Below are 19,676 nucleotides of genomic sequence, written 5' to 3' on the forward strand. Positions count from 1 at the left end.
GTTATGTTTAACAAGAGATTAGACGGTTAGAAGGGGATAAGAAAACTGTAAGATCTATCTAGAATGATCTATTTAGAACAAAGGACAGAGGGACAAAAGTATTAAAAAAATTTAAAAGCGAGGGTAAATGATAACAAACACAGTGAAACAGTCTAATGAACATTTAATTAGAAGAAACAAAGAATGGTACAAAAGCAATAGCTGAATATATAATAGCTGAGAATTTTCCAAAGCCAATGAATACGTCAAAAAACCTCAAATTCCAAAATGTAGAAAGTATACAAAACCAACAAAATATAACAGAATTAGAAATGAATAACAAAATTCAAGGATAAAATCCACACAAACAATTGGAAACTTTCAAAACTCTCTTAAACAGCTCAGAAGTCAAAGAGGAGACCAAAACTACAATTAAAAACCATGTAGAAAATACGGATAATAAAAATAATATCGAAACCTAGGGAAAACACTAGAAATCATGTTAAAACAAAATCCAGCCTTAAACACCTTTTTTTTTGGTTTAAGTAATTAATAAAAACTAATTAAACATTTACTCCGTAAGTTGGAAATGACATACACAAAAGTTTCTACAACTGATATGATACAAATAAGTTTAAGCAAACATACAAATATTGATATAAATCATATTTTTATATATTAGTTATGTACAATTGGAAGCCAGGTTTTTTTTTGTTTTTTTTTTCCTTAATGTATCATTTATAATAGCTCCCCTTCTTAGGGCTTTTAGTGAGAAGTTTTGCCTCCAGATCTGCTAAACTCATTCAGAAATAAAGAATGATTAAATATCATGTCTAGACTTTCAGGTAAAACACAGTTATCAATTAAAAATGTCTCCACATAGAATTAAGGTACAGACACTTCAGGCTATGCAAAAACTCTAGAGAAATAGGCTTAGTGAAGTCTAATGATCAAGGCAGAACTTCTGAAAAGGGAGTTGGGGTGGGTATTCACAAAGCGAAGAGTTGAGGTAATTCTTTAAAGAAGACCTGGATAATTGAGAGACCGGGCTATACAGAGTGAAAGCCAAGACACAAGCATGCACCCAGTTTGATTATGTTCTTCCTTTGTGAGAAATGAGGTACCCTGGGCAAGACTGAAGTCTAGTATGAACTAAGAGTGCTGGATAAAACTGTTAGCGATACAGTCTGGAGGTGTCATTTAACCTTGTATTAATTAAAATATGGAAGGAAGGATTCAAGCAAATGCTCACCGACTCCCGACTCTTAAGAATGGAACTGATGTACCAGGGACAATCTGGGGAAAGTTCCCTCCGGTGGGACTTTGAAAAGTCTATAGCCTAGAAAAACTAACAAACTAAGTAAAAATTCTAATAAAAAATGTAAAGTTGGCCAGAGAGAAGAACAGTAGTTACCAGGGGGTGGGGAAAATGAGCTGTTGGTCAAAGGGTACAAAGTTGCAGTTTTACAGAATGAATATGTCTGGAGATCTAATGTACCACCAGCATGATGACTATAGTTAATAATACTGTAATACTTGAATACTGAAAATTTGTTCAGATAAAAAAGAAAGCAGGAGAAGCTTTCAGACACAGCAGACTTCATAACAAGTAAAGTTATCAGGGATAAAGAGGAACACTACATAATAATAAAAGGGTCAATTCTCCAACAACACATAAAAATCCTTAACACATACATATGCACCTAACAACAGAATGTCAAAATACATGAGGCAAAAACTGATAGAACTACAAGGGCGAATATATGAATCCACTATTATATATGGGGACGTTAATAGCCACCTATCAAAAATAGATCCAGCAGACAGAAAATCTGTAACGACACAGTTGAACTCAACACCACCATCAATCAACTGGATATAATGGACATCTTTAGACTACTTCACCCAACAATAGCAGAATACACATTCTTCTCCAGATCAGATGGAACATTTACCAACAGACCAAGTACATTTTGTTTCTGTGCCTTGAAACAAATTTAAAATAATAAAAATCATACAATGTCTGCTCTCAGACCACAGTGGGAATAAGGGAAATTCACAGCATTGAATGCATATACAAGAAACAAAGGGGGCTTCCCTGGTGGCGCAGCGGTTAAGAATCCGCCTGCCAATGCAGGGGACACGGGTTCGAGCCCTGGTCCTGGAAGATCCCACATGCCGTGGAGCAACTAAGCCTGTGTGCCACAACTACTGAGCCTGTGCTCTAGAGCCCGTGAGCCACAACTACTGAGCCTGCGTGCCACAACTACTGAAGCCCACGTGCCTAGAGCCCATGCTCCACAACAAGAGAAGCCACTGCAATGAGAAGCCCACGCACTGCAACGAAGAGTAACCCCCGCTCGCCAAAACTAGAGAAAGCCCGTGCACAGCAACGAAGACCCAACGCAGCCAAAAATAAATAAATAATTGTTTTTAAAAAAGAAAGAAGAATCTAAACTCAATAAACTAAGCTTCCACTTTAAGAAACTAGAAAAAGAACAGCAAATTAAGTCCAAAGTAAGCAGAAAGTGATTTTTAAAAAGCTAAAAATTAGAGCCGAAATTAATGAAACTGAAAACAGGAAATCAATAGAGAAGAATCAATGAAACCAAAAGCTGCTTCTTTAAAAAGATCAGTAAAATTGATAAGCCTCTAGCCAGGTTAACTAAGAAAAAGAGAGAGAGGACACACACAAATTACTAACATCAGAAATTAAAGAGGGGCCATCACTATAGGTCCCGTTGACATTAAAAGGATAATAAAGGAATACTACAAACAACTCTATGCCCACAAATCTGAAAACCTAGATGAAATGGGCCAACTCCTTGAAAGACATAATTTGCCAACACTCACCACTAGAAGAAACAATCTGAACAGGGCTGTATCTATTAAAGAAACTTAATTAATAACTAATAAGCTTCCAAAACAGAAAGCACCAGGCCCAAATGGGCTCACTGGTAAATTACACCAAACAGTTAAGGAGGATATTATACCAATTCTCTACAATCTCTTCTGAAAGACAGCAGCAGACAGAATACTTCCCAACTCATTCTATGAGGCCAGTACTACTGTAATACCAAAAATAGACAAGGACATTGCAACGAAAAAAAACCCCAAAAACCTACAGATCAATATCTCTCGTGAACACAGCAAAAAATTCTCAACAAAATATTAGTAAATTGAATCTGAAAATGTATATAAAGAATTACACAACACAACCAAGTGGGATTTAACCCAGGTATGCAAGGCTGGTTCAACATTAGAGAATCAATTAATGTAATTCATCATATCAATAGGCTAAAAAAGAAAAATCACATGATCATATTAATAGATGCAGAAAAATCATCTGACAAAAATCAAACACCCATTCATGATTTTAAACAACATCAACGGCAACAACTTTCAGTAAACTAAGTATAGAGGGGCACTTGCTCGACTTAATAAAGACTTGCTAACAAAAAACCTACAGCCAGGGGCTTTCCTGGTGGCACAGTGGTTAAGAATCTGCCTGCCAATGCAGAGGACATGGGTTTGAGCCCTGGCCCGGGACAATCCCACATGCCGCGGAGCAACTAAGCCCATGCGCCACAACTACTGAGCCTGCGCCCTAGAGCTCACATGCCACAACTACTGAAGCCCGTGTGCCTAGAGCCCATGCTCCACAACAAGAGAAGCCACCGCAATGCGAAGCCCGCGCACTGCCACAAAGAGTAGCCCCCACTGGCCGCAACCAGAGGAAGCCCACGCACAGCAACAAAGACCCAACGCAGCCAAAAATAAAAATTAAAAAAAAAAACAACAAAAAACAAAAAACCTACAGCCAACATCATATTTAATGTTGAGAGACTAAAAGCTTTCCCACTAAGATCAGGAACAAGGTAAGGATATCCCCCTCTCACAACTCCTTTTGAACATCATCTGGAAGTTCCAGCTACTGCTGATTTAAAAGGAAGAAACAAAAAACTTCAAAGTCAAAGACATCATGACTGTCTACATAGAAAATCTGAAAGAATCAACAAAAAAACTCCTTGTCTATATAGCAAGGTCTCAGGATGTAAGGTTAATATACAAAAGTAAATCACTTTCCTATACACCAGCGATGAACAAGTGAAATTTGAAATTTTTTAAAAAAAAATTCATATTAGCACTTCCAAAAATACTTAGGTGTAAATCTAACAAAATATGTACAAGATCTACATGACAAAAACTACAAAACTGATGAAAAAAAAATCAAAGAAGAACTAAACAGAGTTATTCTGCATTCATGAACTGGAAGAGTCAATATTACCAAGATGTCAGTTCTTCCCAACCTGATCTATAGTCAATGCAATCCTAATCAAAATCTATCAAGTTATTTCGTGGATATCAACAAACTGATTCTAAAATGTATATGGGGACTTCCCTGGTGGCACAGTGGTTAGGAATCTGCCTGACAATGCAGGGGACACGGGTTCGAGTCCTGGTCCGGGAAGATCCCACATGCCACGGAGCAACTAAGCCCATGCGCCACAACTACTGAGCCTGCACTCTAGAGCCCGCGAGTCACAACTACTGAGCCCACGCGCCACGACTACTGAAGCCAGCGTGCCTAGAGCCCACGCTCCACAACAAGCGAAACCACCACAATGAGAAGCTCTCGCACTGCAACAGAGTAGCCCCCGCTAGCCACAACTAGAGAAAGCCCGCACACAGCAACGAAGACCCAACACAGCCAAAAATAAATAAGTTAATTAATTGATTAAAAAAAAATAATAAAAATGTATATATTTAAAATGTATATGGAGAAGCAAAAGACCCAGAAGAGACAACATGATATTGAAGGAGAAGAGCAAAGTTGGAGAACTGATACTATCTGATCTCAAGATTACTTCTACAGTAATCAAAAATAAGAAAAGAACAGAGAGCCCAGAAATAGACCCACATAAATACAGTTAACTGATCTTTGAGAGAGGAGCAAACAAAGGCAATACAATGGAGAAAAGACAGCCTTGTCAACAGATGGTGCTGGAACAAATGGACATCCAAGCACACACAAAAAAAGAATCTAGACACAAACCTTACACCCTTCACAAAAATTAACTCAAAATGGATCACAGAATGTGAAATGTAAAACTATAAAACTCCTAGAAGATAAAATAGGAGAAAATCTAGGTGACCTTGGGTTTGGCAATGACTTTTTAGATACAACACCAAAAGCATGATACATGAGAGAAATAATTGATACACTAGATAGACTTCATTAAAATTTAAAATTTCTGCTCTGCAGAAAACATTGCCAAGAGATACATAAAGACAAGCCACAGACTAGGAGAAAATATTTGCAAAAGACGTATCTGATAAAGGACTCTTATCCAGATTATATGAAGAACCCTTAAAACTCAAAAATAAGAAAATGAACAACCTCATTAAAAAATGAGTCAGAGAATTTAACAGACAGAGTAGTGGAAGAAGATATACAGATGGAAAATAAGCATATTAAAAGATATCCCTCATCATTATGTTATCAGGGAAGTGTAAATTAAAACAATGAGATACTATTAAACACCTATTAGAATGGCCAAAATCCAGAACACTGACAACTCCAAATGCTGGTGAGGCTGTGAAGCAGCGGGAACGCTCATTCACTGCTGGTGGGAATGCAAAATGGTGCATCTACTTTGGAAAATGGTTTGGCAGTTTCTCACAAAACGAAACATACTCTCACCATATGACCCAGCAATCATGCTCCTTGGTATTTACCCAAAGGAGCTGAAAACTTATGTCCACACAAAACTCTGCACACAAATGTTTACAGCAGCTTTATTCATAATTGCGAAAACCTAGAAGCAACCAAGGTGTCCTTTAGTAGGTGAACAGATAAACTGCTGTACATACACACAACAGAATATTTTTCAGCAGTAAAAAGAAATGAGCTTTCAAGCCATGAAAAGAACCTTAAATGTACATTACTAAGTGAAAGGAGCCAATCTGAAAAGGCTACATATGGTATGATTCCAATTATATTACATTTTGGAAAAGACAAAACTATGGAGACAGAAAAAAGAACAATGGTTGCCAGGGCTTAGAGGGGAGGAAAGGATGAACAGGCATAGCACAGAGGATTGTCAGGGCAGTGAAATTATCTCTGTATGATACTATATTGATCGATACATGTCATTATACATTCTTCCCAAACCTACAGAATGCACACCACCAAGAGTGAATCCTAATGTAAACTATGGACTTAAGGTGAAAATACTGTGTCACTGTAGTTTCATCAATCATAACAGACGCACCAATGCTGGTGGGAGTGCTGATAAACGGGAGGCTATGCGTGTGTAGGGGCAGGAGGTAAATGGGGAATATCTGTGCCTTCCACTCAATTTTGCTGTGAACCTGTAACTGTTCTAAAAACTAAAGTCTATTTAAAAAATTATGCTAGTGGTAAACTGAAAGTATGAATGTGAACTGATAATTTATAAGCATGTATATACAGCCTCACATCTATGTAATTACTAGTATATCACTAGAATGGACTAACATAACTAATGCTCAACAGAAAAAATATGATATGCATCCCTAACAGCCTAGACTTTATCTCTCATACTATTCTCCACTAAAAAGAACTAGTAGTCTTACAGAGTAGGCGATTTCATACCCTGAGGCAGAGAGTATTAAGGATGGGCCTGAAAAACATTCTTGCCAACGAGCAATAGCTTTGAAACATTTTGAGATATTAAAAAGGATTAAGAAGCCAGCCAAAAAGGGGCCCCAACTAGCCACACAATGACAACTTCAGCAGTTTAAAAAAAAAAGGTTTAATTATAATTAGCTAAATCATAATTAACTAATTATAATTAACTAAAACAAGTTTGCAAAGCCCTGATTATATATAATGACTCTCAAAGAAAAGTGGAATTTCTCTCCTCAAGTAACTAGCACTTCATTCAAGTTGATTTTATCCATAAAGAAAAATGGACACAGAACTGGCAACGGTCGCACCACCCCCAAAAGGGAGGATTTTTCTTGCCATAAAAACTTGTGAGAATCCTTGCTACTTTCCCAATGACCACTTGCAGGATACTCATTCCCATCACTTACCCTCACCCCACACACACACCTTAAAAGAGTACTCATTTTATAAATACTCTTAAATTACTACAAATCATTAAAGAAATGTGTCAAGGCACACAATTCACAGAGTAAGAGAACTTTCAATAAATCCTGGGCCTGGAGATGTGCAGAGATGTCAAAGTCTTGCAGTCAACTGGAATGTGCTTTTAAACTGATTAGAAATTTACGAAACTCTTTCTTCTCTTTGCTTGCAGGTTGGTAATTTTAACAATTGTTCTTTATCCTTTTCTTTACTATTCTCCTTGCCCTATGTGTTCACTAAAGGAACTGGACAAAGGTCTTTCCAAGCACAAAGACAGAGCAAAGACTAACACAATTGGCTTTATTTAACTTTCATACGGAAGGACAAGATGAATAAATTATATATATATATATATATATATATATATATATATATATATATATATGGCATCAATGCCTATCATATGCCTGGAGGTACTCTGGGCACTGGGAATAAATCAATGAACAAGACAAATCCCTGACCTCATGAAGTTTATGTTTTAGTGTGAAAGGCACACAAACAAATATGTAATATAATGTCATATCTGTTAAATACTAGGAGGAAAAGTAAAACAGGAGAAGAGGATACAGCACGACAAGTGCTGCTTTTCAACAGGTTGGTCAGGAAAGCCCTCTCCAACAAGACAGCACTGGGTAGAAATTTGACTGACGTACGGCAAAAAGTTCCACGAGTATCTGGGAGAAAGGCGTTCCAAGCAAAGATGACAAAAAGTTCAAGTGCCTGAAAAAGGAATATGGCTGGAGCCCAGAGAGCAAGGGGAAGACAGGAGATGTGGCTGGACAGGTAGCCAAGGTCAGTAGAGCTTGAAGATCATACATGGACTTTAGGTTTTATTTTAAGTATCCCTGGAGGCCTTGAATAGTTTACAGAAGGGAAATAAAAGACTCTTACTTTGGGTTTTAATTAAAAGCTCACTCCACTACTACATGAAGAACAAAACTAGAATGGAGTGAGAGTAAAAGCAGCAAGACCAGTTGGGAAGCTCCTGCAGCAGTCCACACGAGCAGTGGTGGTGACTAGTTCCGCAGTGACAGCAGAGAAGGAGATGAGAGGTGACTGAAATCAGGCAGAATTATCAAGGTAAAGCCCAAAGCATTTTCCAACAGGCTCCGTATTTCCAGCCTGAACAATACACGATGTCATCTACTGAGGTGGGAACACTGGACGAATAGAAGGTTTCGGGACAACAGTAAACGGTTCCACAGAAAACACATCAAGTTTGAGACCCTCCTAAGAATCTAAGAGGAGATGTTTAAGAAGTAAGCTGAAGATACTGGTTGTGTTCAAAGCAAGAAAAGAGCTGGTAATATAATTTTTAGAGTTACCAGCCCATAGATAATATTTAAAGCAACTGGACTAAATGAGACCACCTAATCTGTGAGATGAGCAAAAGAGATCAGTGAGATAAGAAAAAGCAAGAGAATGTGGTGTCCTGAAAGCCAAATTAAAAACGAAAAGGTTTTCCTCCTGAAAGTGGTTAGCTGTGTGAAAATGACACTGAATACCTAAGGAGGACAAAGACTCAGCAGTGGTTTTGGCAATACGAAATCAAAACCAGTTCTGGGGGAGCGGGAGGAAGAAAGCCTGACTGGAGTAGGTTCATGAAAAAATGGTCAAAAGTAAGTAACAACCATAAGTATAGACAATTCTTTCAAGCGCGTTTGCTATAAAGATGAGCAAAGATGCAATATAGCAGCTAAAAGGGGTAGCTGACCACGAGAAGTTACTTACGTTTAAGAAGGGTGATACTGCAACAAATGCTAATACTAATGGAAATGATTCACTGAGAGAGGAAATTCTTGATACCAGAAACCAAGGAAAACTGAAGGCGCAAATGGGACAGTATCCGGGACACAGGTAGAAGAGTTGGCTGTAGACGACCCCAGAGACTTTTCATCCCACTTTTAGCTAGGAAGGTATAATAAAATAGATGGACAGACATGCAAGCAGGAAAGAAGATTTGACTGCGGATGAATGTGGAATCTCTCTCCTGCTTGCTTCTATTGATCTTTTCATTGACATAATCAAGATCATCAACTGAAAAATGAAAAATGAGTTGTTAGAAGTTTGAAGGGAGAAGAAAAGGTGGTGAAAGAATCGTCCCTGATAACGGGAGAGGGAATTCTAAGTAGACCAGAATGAGTGGAGGATAGCAATCACGACCCCCTTGAGATGTGAGGTCATAAGTTTAAAATGCCACCAGTCAGCAAGTTTATGGTTTTCTCCAGCCATTCTCGCTGCCAAAATGCAGAGTCTGAGTTTTGTTATGAAAGCAAAATAGCGGGAGGATGGCAAAAGAGTTTAGGGTGCGTAACAGAACGACTACAATAATGGATCACAGAATCTGAACTAGAAAAGGAGGCTGACAAACCCCATCAGTAAGATCACTGAGTTGGAGAATTCAGTGTGCCTGAAGAATTACTGTGGTGTGGATATTAGGAAAAAGTGAGCTAGTAAAAGAAGAGGTATAGTAAGGACAGTTGAAACAGATTTTGGAAGTGAAACAGCAAGTGTCCTAGTAAGTGATACAGTGATAAAGGCTAAAGTTTGGCCATAAGAATGAGTGACTGAGGTGGGCTGGAGAAGAGGATTCTGAGGAAGTCAAGGAGCTACGAGGTCTGGGTGTTGAATAGATTATTAAAATTGACAATGGGAGAAGGAGAGGAAAATGGAAAGGGACGTGCTAAATCTTCAGAGAATAAGACAGAGTACTCAGGGAGACTTCTGGTAAGTGCAACAAAACAGGACCTGTGGACAGTCTTAGAGCACTGGCTTAAAGGGACTTGCAAGTAATCGTTCCACCGCAAATGTCACTTAAAATTACAAAAAGCTTTTCACAAGAAACTAACGGTACAAAGTACAGAAAAAATTTAAATTAAGGGGAAAATCTATGAAAAATAACTAGTGGAGAACTTATATAAATCCAAGTTTAAAGTAATGTGGTAATGAGGGGCTTCCCTGGTGGCACAGTGGTTAAGAATCTGCCTGGCAGTGCAGGGGACCCAGGTTCGAGCGCTGGTCCGGGAAGATCCCACATGCGGCGGAGCAACTAAGCCCGTGCGCCACAACGACTGAGCCTGTGCTCTAGAGTCCACGAGCCACAACTACTGAAGCCTGCACGCCACAACTACTGAAGCCCGCACACCTAGAGCCCAGGCTCGGCAACAAGAGAAGCCACCGCAATGAGAAGACTGCGCACCGCAAGGAAGAGTAGCCCCTGCTCTCTGCAACTAGAGAAAAGCCCACACGCAGCAATGAAGACCCAACGCAGCCAAAAAAAACATAAATAAAATAAATAAATTCATAAAAATAAATAAATAATGTGGCAATGAATGTACACCAAAGGGTAAAATGTACAATTCTGAACTTCCAAGCTTCTCTCCTGTCACTCTACTTAACTAGACTCTATGGGAAAAAGGAATGAGAACTGCAGAACTTCTGAAGGCTTTTCCAAGAATTACAGGCATGTAATAGCAACACATTTGACAACCAAAAGTATTCCATGGAAAATTATATTATAAAAGATACAGCAATTTCTAATTTTCTCTAAAAACTGTATGACATTCTGTAAGCATCAAGGTGGTGACATTCAACATCAGAGAAAAAGCCTATCAACTATGTCTAAACAACAACTGTAAAAATACTGACAATGACAGACCATCTCGCATAGATATCCTGTGAATACAATATGAAACCTAGTCCCGTTGACAGCTCGTTAAATCACTAACTTGGTATAAATTTTGGAAACTACTTTGGGCAACCTATTCTATTTTCCTTTTGCAGATGCAAAACACGCATTAGCTTATTTAAGGCACCTAAAAGTCCAGTAGACTAGGAAGTATTTGCTCTGGTCTCACCCAGCATTTCACAGTATTATTTGCTAATGGAACATATTTTTTCCTCACATATATGCTAACACAATAAACAAACACCAGATGGTTCATAAGCCAGAAATCTCCCGTGAGATATCATACGAATGGCCCGGAATTACTGTTTATTCCAGTTTTAATTCTGCTTTAATAAAATACTTCTCTACAGAGATTAAACGATTTCCACTAAATCAGAGCTTTAGGGGAAAAAAAGGGAGAAAACTCAGTTTTTTCACTTTGTCATTACTTATTAAACTACTCTAGCACATGGAAGTTTTAGAACTCGGTGTACAGACGACTGCTAACTGTACAAATTATTCTGTAAATTCTTAAATTTTTTAATTAAGTTTTGAAACCTGTTTCCACAGTATTTTCTGTTTCTGTTGTCTCCAGCCCATCCATGCTGTCCTCATCTTCCACTGTACTTTTTCCTCTACTTCGAGGCCTATGGACAAAGAAATAAACATATAATTAAATGTTACACATTAAAGCTTAGAATTATACTCAAAATAAAGCACAAGTTGAAGGTACACAAAATAATTTAGGCAATTTTTCCTTCACTTTACCATATCAGATAGTAAATATCACACTTTACAGTCATTTTTCCCACATATTCAGCCCTTCCTTATACCTAAATGTGGGGACAGAGGCCCATATTAATATGTTTGTGTCATCATAACTCTGTAACTCTGTAACATCATAACTTCTGTAAGTATTTTCCAGGCTAGGTTTTCCCCTCTTTTACCAGAACTTGAGATCACTCCCTCCGTCTACAGTAGTGGTTTTTAACTACCTAGTGGGTTCAAAGTTCACACACCAGGTTACACCTCTAGATCTAATGAAATTGAGGAGTGATGTCCAGATGTCTGGATTTTTAAGACACCTACCCCTTAAGGAGAAAGTGAGGCACACTCCTGCAAACCACCCCCCAAAAAACAAAAAAATCTAACTATTAAGCATGATCTAATCACACTTGCCTTACAAGTGTGACGAATTTTAATTTATAAACATTTCAGTAAAGTAAAATAAACATAAGAATCATGGTAAGATCAGCTCGGTGCTTTGTGACCACCTATAGGGGTGGGATAGGGAGGGAGGGGATATGGGAAGATATGTATACATATAGCTGATTCACTTTGTTATACAGCAGGAACTAACACAACATTGTAAAGCAATGTTCAACATTGCAATGTTCAACACTGTAAAGCAATACTTCAATAAAGATGTTTAAAAAAAAAAAGAATCATGGTAAAGTACAATTCTCTTACCCAATGCAATTAAAAAAACAAAAGACCTTTAAGGTTTTTGAGGTCTCATTAAGGATAGAAATGAGTCAAAAAAAGTTTTTAAACACATTAAAAAAAAAAAAGACATTACATATAAAAAAAAAAATACCTTAGAAACTGACAAAGCAGTATTCAGATAATTTCAGAGCTTTAAATTATTTCACTACTTAAAAAGAAAAAGTACAAACGAACACAGTATTTATCTGAAAAATACTTAGACTTGAAAACAATAAGGAATAGAGAAAAATAATATGAAAAGGTAAAGCAAAAAAGGCTGTTTTAAACAACAGGAAACCTATTTAAATCTTTTTTTTTTTAATTTTATGTATGTATTTATTTCTGGCCGCGTTGGGTCTTCGTTGCTGCACGCAGGCTTTCTCTAGTTGTGGTGAGCAGAGGCTACTCTTCATTGTGATGCACGGGCTTCTCACTGCGGTGGCTTCTCTTGTTGTGGAACACGGGCTCTAGGTGTGCGGGCTTCAGTAGTTGTGGCTCGCGGGCTCTAGAGCACAGGCTCAGTCGCTGTGGCGCACGGGCTTAGTTGCTCCGCGGCATGTGGGATCTTCCCGGACCAGGGCTCGAACCCGTGTCCCCTGCATTGGCAGGTGGATTCTTAATCACTGCGCCATCAGGGAAGCCCTAAATCTTATTTTTAAAAGGATATTAATTCATCAAAACCAGTAAAGGAGATATAAAAATTTTTTTAAGTTAAAGCGATCAAAGTCCAAATAGTTTTATAAATGCAATACTACACACTCTCAAAAAGTCATCCTCATCCCACAAAAAGAATTAAAAGGAAATAACCAAACCAAAATTCTAGCATATCCAAAAAACTATGGATGAAAAAAAATACCAATAAATATAATCAGAATGCAAATATAATATTAGAAATTTGCCAATATAACACACCAAGTCAAGCAGACAAAACAGCATCATTCATGAGGGGAAGGGGGAAAGTAGGCAGAAAAAATAAGAGATGACAAAAACTTGATGGGAAAGGGTGATCAGGGCTAAGGTTGATTTTATTGTTCATAGAAAAAGGGAGAGAATAATTATTTTCAGAATTTATTAAGGCAAGTAGTGTAAGTAGTAGTAGTTATGTTTAAGTTACGTTTAAGTTAAAAAAAAAAACTTTGGAGGGACTTCCCTGGTGGTTCAATGGTCAAGAATCTGCCTCCCAATGCAGGGGACACGGGTTCGAGCCCTGGTCCGGGAAGATTCCACGTGCCGCGGAGCAACTAAGCCCATGCGCCACAACTACTGAGCCTGCGCTCTAGAGCCCACAAGCCACAACTACTGAAGCCCGTGCGTCCTAGAGCCCGTGCTCCGCAACAAAGAGAAGCCACCGCAATGAGAGACCTGTGCACCACAACAAAGAGTAGCCCCAGCTCACCGCAACTAAAGAAAGCCCGCGTGCAGCAACAAAGACCCAACGCAGCCATAGACAGATAGATAGATAAATAACAGTAATCTAAAATTTTTTTCAAACAAACGCTAAACAAATTCTTCACCAAAAAACCTTCATTAGAAGATACATTAAGGAAATTCTTCAGAAAAAAGGAAAATAATACTCAATAAAAATATGGATCAAAATTCCTCTATGGAAAGGAATAAAGAGTGATGGAAATGGTACCTATGTGAATAAATATAAAAGACTTTTATTTTTAAATCTCTTTAAAAGTTAACTCACTGTTCAAAGCAAAAATAATTTATTGTGGATTTCATAATATATATAAAATTTAAATGTATGGCAACAATAGTTCAAAACATTGGGGGGTAAAAGTATACTGATGTACAGGCCTTTTATTACATCTGAAGTGATATTAATTGAAGGTAGACTCTGATGAGTTAAAAATGTGTAACGTAAATCCTAAAGCTACTCTTTTGTAAACACACACACACACAGCTTATTAGTCAAATGGAGATAAAATAGAATCCTAAAAAAATATTCAATTAACCCAAAAAAGACAGGAAATGAATAAAAGGAAACAAAGGAAAAAATGGGAGAGAATGAACAAATACAAAACAAAGTGCAAGTAGATTTAAACCCATCCACATAAATAATTATGTTAAGCATAAATGGTCTTAATACAACAATTCAAAGGCAAATTTTATCAGATTAAATTAAGAAAACAAGAACCTTCATCAAGGAGATAACAGTCCTAAATATGTATGCATTCAACAGCAAAGTTTCAAAATACATAATTGGAAGGAGAAATGTTTAAACCCACAATTATATCAGGATATTGCAACACTCTGCTCAATAACTGATACAGGTAGACACAAAACTCCATAAAGAGACAGAAGACTTAAGACTACTACCAACCACATGGACCTAACTGACAAGTTACAGAACACCCTACCTAATGACAACAGAATACCTACTCTTTCCAAGCACACAATCCAGAGAATAAGCCATATTGTAGGCCATAACACAAAGTTCAACAAATTTTAAAAGACTGAAATCATATAGAACATGTTCTCTGGTCATAATAGAATTAAACTGTAAACAAACAAAAAAGATGTATGCAATATCCTCAAATATTCAGTAAACAACACAATTCTAAATAAGGCACTAGTCAAGAAAGAAACGACAAGGAAATTAAAAAATAGCTTGAGCTAAATGAAAATGAAAACACAGAATTTCATTAAGATTCAGGAAAGCAGTGAAAGAGGGAAACTTACTTAAATAATTATATCAAGGGCAAGATAGTTATATCAGAGTCAAGATGCAAGATTCCTATATCAAGGAATTAAGAGGTACCAAACATGTATAAAATAAATAAGCTACAAGGATATACAGTACAATGCAGGGAATATAGTCAATATTTTATAATAACTATAAACTGAAAAACATAACCTTTAAAAATTGTAAAACAATTGTTAATCACTATTTTCTACACCTGAAACTTCTGTAATATAGTACATCAACTACACCTCAATAAAAATAAACAGTAAAAAAAAAAATAGTTATATCAGAAAATAACAGCTCAACTCTCATAGTAATACAGGTCTCTACTTTAAGAAATTAAAATCAAATCAAGCCTGTAATAAATAGAAGGGAAGAAATTATAAAGAGCAGAAATCGATGATATAAAAGCACAACAATTTTTTTTAAAATCAGTGAAACCAAAAGATACTTCTTTGAAAGAATAAAATAGATGACTCTCGAGCAAAAATGATCAAGAAAAGAAAAACAAACAAAAAAACCCTCACAAACTACCAATAGAAAATATGAAACAGGGGTCATCACTAGAGAGACTACACACATTAAAAGGACAATGACATTATATTATAAATAATTTTATGTCAATGAATCAGCAACATAGATGAAATGGACCAAAATCCTTGGAAGGCACAAATTACCAAAAATGACTTAAGAATAGAAATAGAAAATTTGAATAACCCAGTTATCTATTTTAAAAATTGAATTTGTAAGTATAAACCTTCACACAAAGAAAATCCAATCCCAAATGGCTTTACTGATGAGTTCTATCAAACTTTTAAGAAATACTAATCCTGCACTATCTTCTGTAAATAATGGAGAAGGAAACACTTTCCAACTGATTCTATGAGGCTGGCATTCCACTGACAGCAAAATCAAAGACACTATATAAAACCAGTATCCATCATAAGCAGGCACCTGTTCCACAGAATGAAAATGGAACACTCTACTACCTATTTCTTGCAGATATTATAATTGTCATACATACCAAGTCAAAACAAGGGTATTGAAAGAAAATAAAATTACAACCTATTTTTCGATTTAAAAACACACACAAAAATCTCAAACAAAAGATTATCAAGGGGCTCCAGCTCTAAATAAGATGAAGGAATATATGCCAAACTTTTTCTCTCACTGAATGTAACTATAAAACATGTAAATAATTCATGAAACAGCTATTTGAGTTTCCTTAAAGACATGCAACAGCAGGCTGTTCAAGAACAGACACCAAAATCCAAAGTACTACCAAAGTATCACTAAGTTTACTTCTATTTTACCTCTCCAGTATCTCCTGGCCTGAACTCAAAAGAAGTCTGAAACCCAGGAGTGACTGCTGAGGTGCAGAAAATGAGAGAGCTCACCTGATCTGACCAACAACCTGCCCATGGGTGGACCTGATCCTAATTAGTATAAGAAAGCCTTTCAGAACTGAGCTAACAGACCTCTGGCCAGGTCCCAGACTGATTACTTGGTACTGCACATACAGTACAAATAGAAACAGTCTTGCAAAAGGCTTTGAAAACTAAACTGACCTTACTACAAGCCCACAAAGGGCTGGTTGAAACCTGTAGCTTGGACCTACCCAGGCCAAGTGCCTGCTAAATCAAAATTACCACCATTCTCCATGTTTTTAAAACACACAGTCTTATAATAGCTAAAATGTTCAAAGAAACAATCCAAATTACTTGATACATAGAGAACTACAAAAATATCAAATCACACGAAAAAGTACAATGAACAAAAAAGGCTAATGATAAAATGACAGAGGTTGGAATTATCTGATGAGCACTTTGAGGCAGCTATTATAAAATGTTCAAATGAGCGATACTGAACCCTCTTAAAACTTGAAATAGAAAGTATGAGCAAATAAAGAAAAGACATAAAGAAGAAATTTTAGAAATAAAAAATTACAAAACCAAAGTTAAAGGCTCACTAGAAATAAATAACAAATGATGGGCCTAAATCAAAACAAATGAATAATTACATTAAACGTAAGTGGCCTAAAACACTCCAATCAAAATACAGAGATTAAAAAAAAAATACAGAGATTGTGTCAGAATCAATTAAAAAAGAAAATGCCCCAACTATATGCTGCCTACTTGAAACTGAAATCAAATATAATGACATATTTAAGGAAACATATACCATGCAACACTAATCAAAATTAAGCTGGAGTGGATATGCTAATGTCATACAAAGCAAACTTCGAAAAAAAAAAAAAAAATGACCAGGGATAAAGAAGGATATTACATATTGATAATACTGATTCCCAACAACACATAATTCTCATTCTAAATGTGTATGTATACCTAACAACAGAACTTCAAAATACATGAAGCAAAAACAAACGACCAAACAAAACAAAACAAAAAAACCCAAAAAACCTTAAAGTACATTATTCTCACTGAATCCTCTTAACTATCCTGTTGAAGTAGACATTACTGTTCCCATTTTACAGATAACCAAACTGAAATTAAGAAAGGTTAAATAAGTTACCCAAAGTCACTGAGTTGGTAAGAGCTAAACTGTAGTGAGGGCAACAGATCCATGGGGAGAAGACCCGTGAACTGAGGTCTGTAAAACTACTGGTTCCTCCTAAACTTCAACTTTAAAAAATAATTTGTCGGGGGTAGGGGAGCTAGCTATCTTGGGCCAGTGCCTGTATTCGCTACCAAACATAACTTTAGTCAGAAGTCCATTACTCAGCCCCTCACACATCAAAATTGGCAAAGGAAAAATTCTTAACAAGCTCAAGACCATCTCTCCTCTAAGTGTCTCAGGATTTCACTCCACTGGACCAAGACATGTTGACCCAGACACTCTCAAAAAAAAACAAGAGGTTGAAAGCAGGGACTTGAACAGGTACTTGTATACCCGTGTCCATAGGAGCTTTACACCCTGTAGGACCTCACTCCAATAATCTTCAACCTTACAGGATCTGCCAATTCATCTCCCCTACCAGCTTCTCACGGTTCAGCTAAGAGGCAGCTGTAATACAGTGATTACAAGCATGGACTGCAGAGCCATACTGCCTGTATTAAAAGGCTAATTACCAGCTGCACAACCATGTATGAGCTGCTTAAACTCAGTGCCTCAATTTCCTCATCTGTAAAGTGGTACAAAAGCACTACCTCGCAGGATTACTTTGAGGACTGAATGTAAAGCACCTACAATGCCAGTTCCCTGGTAGGCACTCACTGTTAGCTATTGTCACTGGGACGCTCTCCTCATTCCCATATCTTTATTACCTCTTTTCCCAGCTTGGATTCCATGGTCAGCAGTTACAATCACTCTGTTACATAGACCCTCAATACTTTCTCTTATTTCATTCCATTATATTTGTCTGGGAAAAACCTCAATCCGTATTAAATCTAACTCTCCACCTACTCTGGTCTGTGAATTCAAGCTGAGGGAAAAAGACACAGCCAGGCTACTGACTTCACTTTGTATTTCTAACCTCACACCTCAAGCAGCCCCTCACTGCTGCCCAGCAATCTCCACTTGGGTCAGTTTACTCTCCCATTACCTTAGATATATTTATTTCATACTTTTTCTGTCTTCGAACATTTAAGGGACTTCCCTGGTGGCGCAGTGGTTAGGAATCCACCTGCCAATGCAGGGGACACGGTTTTGATCCCTGGTCCAGGAAGATCCCACATGCCACGGAGCAACTAAGCCCGGGTGCCACAACTACTGAGCCTGCACTCTAGGGCCCGCGAGCCACAACTACTGAGCCCACGTGCTTCAACTACTGGAGCCCCACCTAGAGCCCATGCTCTGCAACCAGAGAAGCCACCACAGTGAGAAGCCCGTGCACCCCAACGAGGAGTAGCCCCTGCTCACCGCAACTAGAGAAAGCCCACACGCAGCAACAAAGACCCAACGCAGCCAAAAATTAAAAAACAAAAAAAAAATTTAAGATTCTCCATTTTACACCCTTCAGTTGATAGAACTTGCTTGTTACTTCAATGGCAAAATAGAGGTAGTCAGAAGAGTTTTCATATCCTCCTACCAAACCCTCCGATCTTCCTGAATGTTTTTCCATATACTCTACCTTCCCTCCTATTAAACATACTATGTATGCTCCTAGCTGACATCAATCCCTCTGCCTGTGTTCCGGATCACATTTTCTTTCCTGTTCATGAACTCTGCATTATTCCCTTCTTCTCCTGAATTATCAACCTTTTCTACTCTGAAAATCAGTCCCATCAGCATACAATTTACTGCAATAACAACAATATTCTTTAAAAAAAAAAAAGAAAACCCTCTCTGGACTCCACATCCTCTCCCAGCTACTGCTCTGCTTCTCCGCACCAACCTTCGAACAATACTCCTTGAAAAAGTTCCGTATCCCATTCTCCACTTCAGCTCCATGCCTCTCCATCTGAATGTCCTCCCCCACATCCCACTGAAGGGGCTGGGATCAGGGTCACTAAAGAACAGGGTGACATACAACTGGGTTTGCCTGGACTGTGCCAGTTTAGGCCTGTCATTCTCACATAATGATTGTGCTCCTGTCACATTCAAAATGTCTTGGTTTGGACTTCCCTGGTGGCCCAGTGGCTACTAAGACTCTGCACTTCCACTACAGGAGGCACGAGTTCGATCCTGGTCAGGGAAGTTCCACGTGTTGCGCGGTGCAGCCAGAAAAGGGGGGCGAGGCGGGGGGGGGTCTTGGTTTG

At 37.8% G+C, this 19,676-nt stretch overlaps 1 protein-coding gene across 17 annotated transcripts in view; it reads right to left on the bottom strand.

Annotated features, from left to right (window-relative positions):
- Nucleotides 1–19,676, bottom strand: part of KMT2C (lysine methyltransferase 2C) — a 275,662-nt gene that overhangs the window by 190,247 nt on the left and 65,739 nt on the right. For all 17 annotated transcript variants that reach the window (XR_011074736.1, XM_068549742.1, XM_068549731.1 and 14 more), the window contains one exon: nucleotides 11,340–11,428. Coding sequence is in view for 16 of the 17 variants with exons in the window: in XM_068549742.1 (XP_068405843.1) it covers nucleotides 11,340–11,428 (89 nt within the window). In the remaining variant the exon portion in view is untranslated. The remainder of the gene's footprint in view (nucleotides 1–11,339; nucleotides 11,429–19,676) is intronic.

This window comes from Eschrichtius robustus, chromosome 8 (genome assembly GCF_028021215.1).
Source record: "Eschrichtius robustus isolate mEscRob2 chromosome 8, mEscRob2.pri, whole genome shotgun sequence".
NCBI classification, from domain to species: Eukaryota; Metazoa; Chordata; class Mammalia; order Artiodactyla; family Eschrichtiidae; genus Eschrichtius; species Eschrichtius robustus.